Source organism: Schistocerca nitens, chromosome 7, assembly GCF_023898315.1.
Source record: "Schistocerca nitens isolate TAMUIC-IGC-003100 chromosome 7, iqSchNite1.1, whole genome shotgun sequence".
In the NCBI taxonomy this organism is placed as follows: domain Eukaryota; kingdom Metazoa; phylum Arthropoda; class Insecta; order Orthoptera; family Acrididae; genus Schistocerca; species Schistocerca nitens.
The window spans coordinates 368280903-368293664 of NC_064620.1; the positions used below are offsets into that span (position 1 = coordinate 368280903).

The following is a 12762-nucleotide window of genomic DNA, read 5'->3' on the forward strand; positions in this document are numbered from 1 at the left end:
ATTGCTCAGTGTTTTAATCACTCTTTCCAACGTTAGTGATTTCAACACTTGGAGTCACTACAGTTTCCGTGATGCTACTCCAGGCGAGTGTAAAATGAATGTGCGCAACGAAAAAAATAAACGTTAATATGTAGATTTGGCCCTGTCTGACTACCCTCTGAAGCTGATCTTATAATCTCTTATTTCTATAAATTACAATCTAAACATAAATCAATGACGAAAGCAACTAATCCTACTAAATATAAACGTTTTTCCTGCTTGTATATTTATTGTAGATAAAAAAACTTTATATTACATAGTTTACATTTCCTAAGTAAAATTACTAACATATTGCCCAACTCTGCCCCTTATTATGACTGCGCGATCTAATATCAATAACGCGAAATGACTGACATCATCTACGTAACAAGCACTAGAAGAAACTACTTTCAAAGATGATCCACGGTGGTGTGGAACCTCAGTAGAAATGAACTAACGTGATCACGGCTGTTCAGATTTATAGCCCTAATAAGCACAAGCAATTTGCGATATCACCGTACGTACTGCATCTGGTGCGTCGGCGTGCTGGTTCTCGTACACGTCTGCCTCGATGGAAGAACTCCAGTCACAAAAATAAAAACTCTTTCCAACACTAGGGCGGTAGAAGGCGGTCCTCTGACTAATATACTCTAATACTGTCTTCTCCTCTCTGTGTTCTACAGACGAGAAACGCGAACTGCCAGCCACAAGGACGGAGTTCAGATGACGTCTCAACGTTAGTATAGACAGGAGTACCCTCAATTACTGAACGCTGCGTACTCAACGACGACTCCCAACCCGGAGGTGAAGTACAGAATCGTATAGGTTCGCAACAGTAAAGTACCTAACTGTTCTAACTATAAACTCTCCCGAGAGCAGAGACAGCAAGTACCTCTGTACCATCAAAGAAAATACCGAGCGACCGTCACACACGGGCGCTCACAACGGAAGACCTCCTCGTCTCTCCACCGCTGGCTTCCGAGCAAGACTCGGCTCCCCACCCTCGTAATTTCGAAAACGAATCATATTCCCGAAACCATGGAATATTCTCCCTCTCTACAGATTCTTCCGGACGCAGACCAACCATATTCTAGTCTTTTGTCGTCCAGCGCGGAAAGTTTGCGATGAAAAACCAATACTCGTACAATAGTACGCTTCTGAGTAAAAATCTTTGGAAATAACCCAGCCTGCGTGGTTTCCGATGTGCCGCTTCTTCGTTCCTCTCACCTGCCTCCAAAATTAGCAGTGTTCGGAAGTATTACCCGGTTATCCTTCCGGCCCTACTACAATAGCGGCCGGCCGTCACCCTATTGTGTTCCAGAGCTCAGGTGCCACGACGTCCGCCTAGCCCTAGCTACTTTCTGTTTTTGGCTCTGAGCACTATGGGACTCAACTGCTGAGGTCATTAGTCCCCTAGAACTTAGAACTAGTTAAACCTAACTAACCTAAGGACATCACAAACATCCATGCCCGAGGCAGGATTCGAACCTGCGACCGTAGCGGTCTTGCGGTTCCAGACTGCAGCGCCTTTAACCGCACGGCCACTTCGGCCGGCACTTTCTGTTTTTAAGGAGGACCAACACCTGTGCGGGCCTTTCACTCAGAGCTTGAGTTCTGCCTGCCATTTCATCTCCACTGGCGTTCCAACCTGTACTAGTATAGGCGATCATTCATTGCGCCGTTTTTATAATGAACACACTCCGTCACCTTTCATGTCATAAGCGTTAAGAATTATTTACAAGGCGTACATGACAATGTCATTCTCCTTGAAATTTTCATATATACAATGTAAAACCTATCAAATGAAATCTAATTGTGGTTCAAATGGTTCAAATGGCTCTGAGCACTATGGGACTCAACGCCTGAGGTCATTAGTCCCCTAGAACTTAGAACTAGTTAAACCTAACGAACCTAAGGACATCACACACATCCATGCCCGAGGCAGGATTCGAACCTGCGACTGTAGCGGTCTCGCGGTTCCAGACTGCAGCGCCTAGAACCGCTCGGCCACTTCGGCCGGCAATCTAATTGTGGATGTAGTTCACGGCAAAGTATGTGGATGAATGCTTGTAAGGTGCGCAATTATAGCCACCTTAAAAGTTTGTATGGATGCAGACTCAAATCCTTTAGCAAGATTGTCCCAGTTGATGTCTCAGAAGCCGCAATCGTTGAGGTCGTCTTGAAACTGACACATTCAGTTCTTCCTCAATACTGACCGCTAATGCTGGATGTTGTCCTCACATCGCGCTTTACGTTACCCTCCTGGCGGCTCCTGATGGTATAGAGTGATATCTCGCTCAAACTTGGTAACACAAACAAAAATATATTAGAAACTGGAAATTAAATTTTTAGAAAGTATCACTGTTAATGAAAGACCCTACACATCAATAATCACTGCAGATATGTTCTGAGTTAACGTAAATGAAAACTGTGAAAGTCTCATTCACTGTACTAATTGATTTTTTTAAATAATAATACATTGTACAGAAAGCTTACATTTCAGTTGCTCAAACACAGACAGAAAATACCAGGTGTATATTTTAAAAAGCGGCAAAAATTTTTCGAAAAATAAAATGACACAGAATACTTCCGTAGCAAATCTGAGGGTGTTCCTCAGTCGGTGTAGATGCCGAAGACGGTAACTATCATGTAGTAGTAGTTCTTCTCAACTGTGTAGCAGGCGAAGTTGTCCCGCTCGGCATCCCAGAGGAATCGCATCCCATGTGCCGCCGTCTGCCCTCTCTTATCCACCACCTCGCAGAGGCACACCAGTCGGTACCTGGACATGGGTAGAGCTCTCAAGCAGCTGGCAAAACACCGTGATCCAGTAAACACAGTGCTCCTTACGTACTGTTCCACACAAACTGCTCAAGAAACGTTCATAACTGCGAAAATGAGTGGGTGTCAGGGAGTGAAACCACACCGAAACGCCAAAGAAACTTGTATAGGCACCCATATTCAAATAGAGAGAGATGTAAACAGGAAGAATACGGTGCTGCCGTCGGCAACGCCTATATAAGATAACAAGTATCTGGTACATTGTTAGACCAGTTGCTGTTGCTGAAATGGCAGGTTATCAAGATTTAAGTGAGTGTGAACGTGGTGTTGTAGTTGGCGCACGAACGATGGGACAAGCGTCTCCGAGGTAGCAATGATTTTCCCGTACGACCATTTCACGAATGTACCGTGAATATCAGTATCCGGTAAAACATCAAATCTCAGACATCGCAGCGGCCAGAAAAAGATCCTGCAAGAACGGGACCAACGACGACTGAAGAGAAGCGTTCAAGGTAACAGAAGTGCAACCCTTCCGGAAATTGCTGCAGATTACAATGCTGGACCATCAACAAGTGTCAGCGAGGGAACCATTCAACGAAACATTATCGATATGGACTTTCGGAGCCGAAGGCCGATTCGTGTGCCTTTGATGACTGCACGACACAAGGGTTTACTCCCCGCTTGGGCGAGGACTGTTGATGATTGGAAACATGTTGCCAGGTCGGACGAGTCTCGTTTCAAATTGTATCGAGCAGATGGACGTGTACGGGTATGGAGACAACCTCTTGCATTCATGGACCCTGCATGTCAGCAGGGAACTGTTCAAGCTGGTGGAGGCTCTGTAATGGTATGGGACGTGTGCAGCTGAAGTGATATGGGACCCCTGATATGTCTAGATACGACTCTACCAGGTGACACGTACGTAGGCATACTGTCTGATCACCAGCACCCATTCGTGTCCATTGTGCATTCCGACGGACTTTGGCAATTCCAGCAGGGCAATCCGACACGCCACACGTCTAGAACTGCTACAGAGTGGCTCCAGGAACACTCTTCTGAGTTTAAACACTTCCGCTGGCCACCAAACTCCGCAGACATGAACATTATTCAGTATATCTGGGATGCCTTGCAACGTGCTGTTCAGAAGAGATCTCCACCCCTTCGTGCTCTTACGGATTGATGGACAGCTCTGTAGGATTCATGGTGTCAATTTCCTCGAACATTACTTTACACATTAGTGCAGTCCATGACACGTCATGTTGCGGCCCTTCTGCGTTCTTGCGGGGGCCCAAGTGTAGGAGTTTCTTGGGCTCTTCAGTGTATAAGCTATCTGTAACTTACAGCAAATAAAGAAACAAAACAATTTACGGTTACACTATTTACTACCCTTCAAATGTTAACACATCCGTGAAAAATTTCAAGCATACAAGCGTAGTACAAGGAACTGATAAATGGAAGTCTGTAGTAGCTCTGAAGTTGCGCAAAACCTCAAAACACTTTCGCATCTACATTACGTATAGTACTCCACGTTTAATGCAAGCTGCAAATTGATTTGTTTGCTTGTACTCGTTACATGAATATTGCGGAGAACCGAGAGAGCTGAATGCTACACTTTATGCGGCACGAGTAAACACGTCGCCGTATGCAGTATCCATCAGGGCGACGGGCGTCTACCGCAATAAGAATCCTGAAGCTGCACCACGTCTCCTGCGAAGATTATGATTAGACAGTGAAATAACCGAATGAATAATAGATGTAAAGTATGTCTTTACAATGTATTCAATCTTTTCATGGCCACTATAGAACTAAATTAGAATTAATTTTAATACCGTCAGCTGCTGACAGGCGTTATGTATCAACGGGGACAGGTGAAAATGTGCGCCCCCAGCGGGACTCGAACCCGGGATTTCGTGCTTACATGGCAGACGCTCTATCCATCTTTTTTTCGATTACCACTTTTTTTGTTGATCTTATTTTGTTCTATATTGTTCGTTGAATTTATTCGTGGCGGACGTCCGAAGAGATTCGTTCAGGTTGTTCATTGATCCGTTCACTCCGTTTTTTATTACAGAGCATAGCTAAACCTTTTTTTTTATAGTTCGTTGCGTTTGGTCTGGGCAGACGTCACAAGATATTCGTTCAAGCTGTTCGTTGATTCCTTGACTCAGTTTTTTTATTACAGAGAGCACGCAGCCCTCTGACCGAACACGCTGAGCTACCGTGCCGGCGTCCATCTGAGCCACCGAGGGCACAGAGGATAGTGCGACTGCAGGGACTACTCGCGCACGCCTCCCGCGAAACCCACATTCTCACCTTGTATGTCCGCACACTACATTCGTAGTGTCCCACCCCAAGACACTCATTACTCGTGGAAGACATTCTTACTAAGTCCCTTAAGAGTTCGGGGAATGTGTGTGCATCCGCACAGAAGAAGGTCATGGCCGGTATTGCCAGAACTATATATGGATATGGTGTCTGTTCTTTCGGACATCTCCGAAAAAACAGACACCTTATCCATATATATATACTGTAGAACTAAGTTCATTTTTGGAGTCCCATACCTCTACCGATAAAAACGGAACCCTTATAGGGTCGCTTGTTATTCGTCTCTGTCCGACTGCTGAAAACCTTTTTTCTCAGGAACGAGTAGATCTATCAAGTTGAAATTTGTGTCAGATACCAAGGGCTATGGCCCCTTGGCAGTGTGAAAAATGTAAGCTGCTAAGTCAAATAGAGCGAGGGAAAAACGACTATGTATATGCCCCCGTAAGAGCCCTGATTTCTGGTATCTTTGTGGACCTCGCGCGCAATTCTAGGACACTGAAGCAAGTCAGAGGTATGCTGCTAGATCTAGATTTGTTACCAGTAGGTCCGCTGAACACACGGAGGTGCTCCATGAACTCAAAAGGGAATTCCTGGAGCAAAGACGACGTTATTTTAGCGAAGCATCATTGAGATAATTTACAGAACCGGTATTGCGACAGTCTGTAGAACGACTCTACTACCACCAACTTGCGTAAGGAGCGAGAAGTCAAGGTCACAGAATGCAGGGGTCGTATGGAGACATATAGATAACTGTTTTTCGCTTGATCCACTTGCGAGTGGAACAGGAAAGAAAGTGACTGGCAGTGGTACAGCATATCCTGTGCCGCGCATCTTGAATTAGTTATTTTTGCTATCGCAGAGAATATCTAAGCACGTAGCACTGCTTCACGGAAGTTCCTGATACTGGGAAGCCGTTTTCCACACCGTCCTGGTATAGGAGCAGCCGTTTCACGTCCAGTCTGATCCAATACCTTCGTACCGCCAGTGTACTTCTGTGAAGAAGCCGTACCGGTACCGCGTCGCAGGCTAGATTGGTGCTTTTTGCCGGCTTCCTCCCTGAAGCCTCAGAGCTACGTTAGCCAGCAACGCGTACTCTGACCGCTTCCACACACCTCAACAACAAGCTCTTTCCTTTAAAATTGGATGTATTCCTATTGTTCAGGTACGATACTCGATTGCTGACAAGAATAATATATAGGAGAATGCAAAGAAAATTGAGGGTCTGCTGCATGGTGATAGGTTTGGCTTATTGGAAAGGTAAGGGAACCCGACAGACGGCCCTGATGTCGCGTCTATTACTCGAAGCAAGATCTAGAAACATTAACATACTTACACAGGAATTGTGGACCTGGAAACAGCATTCGACAATGTAAATTGGGGAAAGATATAAGAAAAATTCTTTGGAATATAACAGGATCTGTTGAAAGGAATGACCAGTCTAAGGAGCGCAAAATATGGTTTGTGAGGAAACCGAAGAAAGTCGAAAATAAAGGAAATTTATTTGCATTCTCAAATTTTCCTTTGCCTTTTATGAAAATATTAGTAAATACAATATATTGAGCAATATTTCGGTTTATTTTCGGTTCAAGTAATTAATAACTGAAGATTAAATAATGACTGAAATTTCTGCACAGGCAGTCTTCCTCAATACCCTTGAGTTAGGATTCTTCTGTTCTGCCACTGCGCCAACCACTGTCTGGAGGCTACGCTAACAAATATATTTCGTGTCTCGCTCGGCTAAAATACTATTTTTCTAAACGATTGGCCATCTGATGCACTCTCTTCCGTCATCTTCGTTTGTGGCCAAGCCTTGAGTATAGCACTTGAACGAAATCGGTGAACACGAGTAGGTGCGTTCCCCTTGTTAAATTTCAACGCGAACTTTCATATGCATTAAATCACTCGAACATTCATATGCATTAAATCACTGTACTCGTCTCTTCGAAACCTTCTGAGTACTTTTTAAAAAGTATATAATTCAATATAAAAAACCATACCCGTTTCGATATCTAGGCTGATACTGCAGTTAAAAGGATTAAGCGTGCAACAAAATTACGTATCGCTCTGCGTACTATAATTAACCGAAAATTTCGTTTACATCTCGAACAATTCGCTACATAAAATGGGCATTACGTCTTACGTGATAGGCTTTGTCTAAAAAAAGAAATTCGCCAAGAAGATACTGGTGAAGGAAGGAAGTGCAAAGCAAATCATCGAATTTTCCTGACGAGACTTGATTTCCATAGTGGAGTATGTAATTGCCACGACGTATCTGCTGTGGATACAAAGATGAAACGGAGAATGTCGACACTGATAGAAACAAGGCTAATGAGGAGGTTACTACGTTTTCCAGGAGAGTCCTTATGAAAGTCCATACTCTGTAGTGTAGGTTTCCACCGTCGAGTAATTTTTCTATTACCACCTCCAAGATGTGTACTCTAAGGCACGAAGCTCGTGATGTATTTTAGGCGGTGTGAAAATTCGAGGTTGAAATGACTAAATACATTTTACTAATAGTTTAGTCAACTTATAGATACTGCTGTCAAAGTACTCCATCCTCGTGCGGTGTTTCCACTTCTGCATGGAGTCTTTGAAACACGTCGTTAGTGCCATGACGATTAATATCATCAACAGCGTCGGAAGTGCGCCTTTTCACAACTGATTTTTATTTTGGAACTAAGGCCGTCAAGTGAGGGAAGTAAGAAGAGGAAAATCATTTGTATTTTTGCACCTAATTCTAAAACTGACAGAGCTGCGTGAACATACGCGTTGCGTGGTAAAGAAACCAGGAGCTGTCTTGCCACAACTGTAATCACTTTTTGCTAATTCTCCCCCATAATACACGTGCGCAACAATGCCTGTTGACTGACTGGCCTTGAGGCAAACAATTCGAAGCGCGCGATTCTAGTGACGTCGAATAAGCTGTGGACAGTCTTCTGAAGACTGTCACGTCTTTTGCGGTCATGGCGTGGCCAACCTTTGCCAATTGTCTGTGAAGACAGAACTTCCGTTTCAGCACTGCAGCCGTAAACTGAAAACTGCGTTCTTCACAACACAGGCACCGGAATTTAGTGTTTATCGGTAAATACCGGGCCTACGACTTACAAATAAAATGTACCCCCTGTACGGGAATAACATTAACGGGATGGATGAGTATAGGTAGGGCACATAGACGACGACACATGGAAATCTGGATCTGGTCATGAGTTATTCTTCGATAGCCGAGGGAGTTAACACAGCCGCTCGGGTAAAGCGGGAAATCCGTGTTCGAATCTTGGTCAGGCTCAAATTTTAATTATCGCCATTCCATCATACATTTGGACTTGGTTCACATTCACAACTGCGAATACATTTCATGTAAAGTAAAACTCTTCTCCTGTAACAGTCCTTTGCGCGAATGTTTCGCCAACATCAGACTGTTCAATTAATTCCTTGTAGATTTTCTCTCGGTATTACTTCTTCTCTTCAGAAGAGAAACAATGAGCAAAGTGTGACCAGCTCTGTGCATGTATAACGTTACACTAAGTATCCCACGATACGAATAAACTGATATAATCTCTTCTACACGCTTATCCGATGGTTTCCGAATGCCAGATTGAGTCTTATATTCTGAATACGAGAACCACCAATTGTTACCGCAGACCTTCCTGGTTGTGCGTCAGTCAGATTTACTGATGGCCGCTTTTCAACTGGGCGGGTCATTCCCTACACTGCATTTGACCTACAGCATCAGGTTTGTAAGCTTGCTTCACAGGTTCAAACTTTGACGTCGCACTGGATGGACAAGAGTGCCGTTCGTACAGACAGTCGTAGATGAGAACACCGGATACGTTAGATATTCTAGCTGCACAGAACGATAAGCTCGCTGAAGAAAAATCGGTTGTCCCCAGTAGACAACAGATTAATAACCGGCAACACCGTTTCGAGTCTTGATAATGACCTCAAGTAAGACCACAAGTTCCCATAGCCATCCAACTGAAGTCACTCAGAGGTGATTAGATACCGTACAGGTACCGAAATATGAGGATGTTGATGGCAACATTTCATCCGCTGTTCCAAATTGTCTCAGACATGTTCTATGGGATTAAGATGGTGTGATTCCGCTGGCCAGTCAAGTTGCGATAAGGTGTCTGAGTGTTCGTCAGACCTGTAACGTATACGTGCAGCCGTGTGAACAAAGCTATCGCCATCACGGAAAACAGAAGTGTCCATGGCATACTGATTATGAATATGTACAGGAAAAGGCAACACCTGGTCACCCAGAATGTTGAAAAGAACATCCATTGTTGCGTAAAAATTGCACGAGGTTTCAGAACTTTCACTGATGTTCCGACCGCCAACACCTCAGGACAGATTAGGAAAGTAGAATACTTGTCATTTTAACTAAAAGCTTGTGTTCGTCTGTTGTCATTTGCTAGCTCTAACGACCTATAACTGTTTCACCTATATTCAATTGAAGACAGTGGAAGATAATCGACGGGGTTTTTGGATTTTATGCGAGAATTTGTTGTAACCCCTTGAGGGCAGGGTTCTCGCAAACTGCATTCAATGATCCACAATAAGACGAATTTTCCGATGGTAAAAGAAATTATATATTTTAGTCACATTCCTGCTGCTGGTGTACCTAGTCATTTTATTTGATATTGACTAGAAACACTCGCCTCAACTACATATTGTTATAGTTAAAAATGTGATCGATACAGGGTTATTCATAAGTACCTCCTGGATTTCAGACGAAAACTGGGAGAAAACTATAAGACTTTCAGAAAAAGGACATACAGCATTTCAGTAAACAGAGCAGTTCTCAATGTTCTTATTTCATATTACAGGAGCTCAGTATGGGCACACTTTGTGATGCGGCAAACGTCAATACATTAGTGCAATTAAGTGAAATCGGTGATATGAACTGCTCGCGACGGCGCAATAGCAGCCTGCTTTGGATATCTGTTCACTGGGTTGCCTTTATGCAGGTGCGAACCAATTCGATGCGATAGTACGGAGCCGATGGTTGGCCTTAATCAGGGGTGTCCAACCGCGGCTAACGGGCCAACTGAAGCCCAAAGCAATGAAAATAAAAAATCCATAAAATTCCGTTTATCTAAAGTTACGTTAGACTTAACATTTTTCAATCTGAAGCTCCCGCTTCAAGACGCTATTCTCTTATTGGTCGATCAAGTTTTTTTTTTCTTTTCTTAGTGGTTATTGTTAGATTGTTAGTGTTAAGTATATGGAAACTGAACACTACATTCTTTTTCGTTTCATTTATCCATTCCACTTCTTATATTACCAAATCAGACTTTTAATTTGCTACACTAATCAATATCAGTCTTAATGACTCCACTATTTTATTATTATTATTATTATTATCATTTACCAATTATTCTTTTTTATTAGTAATGCAAATGATTATATTATTCACATTGTTATGAATAATCAATATCATTTTCAGTGCCTCCATTATTTTCTTATTATTATTAATGCTGCTATTATTATTATTACTGCCATTGATTATTTTTTAATAATACTAAATATTATTACTGCTGTTGTTATGTAATTTCTTTAGGTATCTGTTATTCATTAGATGTAAGAGAGGAACTTAAGGCCGTAATCCGGTCAGGCTAAATAGGCAATAAATGAATAAGCAATAAAAATTTATTGACCTTTAAGGTAAGGAAAATGCTGTTATAATCTTATTACATAGGTCCTACACCTCATTAATAAAACATTTACAGAAGTGCATAGAAGGAACAGTACAGATATTAACGTAATAATAAACTTATGGAAGACAAATATCGCAGCATTAAAAAATAATTAATGTAGAGTAATGAAATTTCTGGAATACATTTGTCTAGCTAACATTATTAATATTTCAAGATCACAGGTTAACGTAAGTGCGAGATAAGCCATGGCAAACGTGAAATGCTGGTACATTAAAAACCTGTGTAACTGGTAACTGCCAGAATGTTGAAAGCAAGCATGCAAAGGTGCATTCATTGTGCTGTACAAGTGCCGGATGCTAGTTTGTGGGATGGAGTTCTATGTCTGTTGGACTTGTTCGATCAATACCGGTATGGTGACGACGGTTTCTGTTTAAGGTTTGAGTTGGAGCCCGATGATGTCCTATTGTGCCGGATTGGATACACATCTGGTGATCGACCAACCCAAGGCAACATGTCGGCACTCTGCAGAGAATGTTCGGTTACAACAGCAGTAAGTGGGCGCGCGTTATCTTGATGGAAAACAGTCGCTGGAATGCTGTTCATGAAAGATAGCACAACCGGTCGAATCACCACATATTTGAAGTTTGAAGTCAGGTTGCGTGGGATAACCACGAGAGTGCTCTTGCTGTCATACGACGAAATACCCCCCCCCCCCCCCCCAAGACTATCTAGCACGCAGAAAAGTTGGGTGTAGGTCCTGAAGTGGCCTCTTTCTAACCAACACACGGCCATCACTGACAGAGAGGGAGAACTAGATTTCATCAGAAAACACAATAGACTTGCACCCTGTCCTTGAACGAGCTCTCGCTTGACACCACTCAAGTCGCAAGTGGCGTTGGTTTGGCGTCGGTGAATGCACGCTATAGGGCGTCTGGCTCGGAGCTTTCCTTGAGGTAACTGACATATTATGAGTTCGTTGTATCACTGTGCTGCCAACTGGTGCACTAAGCTGCTCGCACAGATGCAGTACGATGCGCCAGTCATACGCCGAATACGAAAGTCTTGCTTGTCGGTAGTGCCACGTGACCGGCGTTCTTGCAACAGTACATTCTCGTGACCATTGCTGCCAGCAATCATGTACAGTGGCTACATTCCTGCCAAGACTTTCTGCAGTATCGCAGAAGCAACATCCAGCTTCTCTTAGCCCTATTACACGATCTTATTCAAACTCAAAGAGGTGCTGAATATAGCGTCATTGTCTCTTTAAAGGCATAATGGAGTAACAAAAGCTCTCCACGTCCAGTCTCAAGGAGAATTAACGCTAACGACCGTTACTGCGTTTATTTAAAGCAAATGTGGTTTGCATCCTCATAGTGGGACCAGTAGCGCCAGTCTTCCGCGGCTGGAGTCAAATTTGAGTAGACACCATCTTTCAGATGTAGAAACGCACCTACGAACTTTCGTTTATGTCGCACAACTCCTTCTTGGCGTAGTGATTCTTTCTCGTCACTGTGTGTTTGAGTAACTAGCAACTCGTATATTCTGTTAAATTAAGAGAAGATAAAGAATAGTATAATGAAACTAATCCATAATCTTATACTGCATACGGTAAAGATTAAACAATGCATGGATATGACAGGCAGTCCATGAAGCTGTGCATAATGCGTCGACAGGAACTGACAATGAATTATAGTTGCCGGTTATAATGTCTTAAAAAGTCTTTAATTCTTCTTCTTCGCGGATGGATCACTTAGGACCACGCGTAATCAACATTTGTTGGCCTTCCTTTTCGCCCACTATCCCTTCATAAGCAACGAATTGGCTAGCTTTCGTTGCGTAGACCACGTATGTCGGTTAGTTTTTCTCTCTTCTTCCTCAAAACCCCGAGTGTTTGTGATTTTTCTGATTTCATTTCTGTCATGTAGATTTGGAGACCCTAATTCTCTCAGGTCTTTTTCCTCCTGTTTGTACCAGTTCGGTC

General features: G+C 43.0%; 1 protein-coding gene across 1 annotated transcript in view; it reads right to left on the bottom strand.

The window, feature by feature from the left end:
* Window positions 1-2631: 2631 nt before the first annotated feature.
* Window positions 2632-12762, bottom strand: part of LOC126195642 (dynein light chain Tctex-type 5-like) — a 193049-nt gene continuing 182918 nt past the window's right edge. The window contains exon 2 of the mRNA XM_049934267.1: window positions 2632-2824. Coding sequence (XP_049790224.1) covers window positions 2632-2824 — 193 coding nt within the window. The remainder of the gene's footprint in view (window positions 2825-12762) is intronic.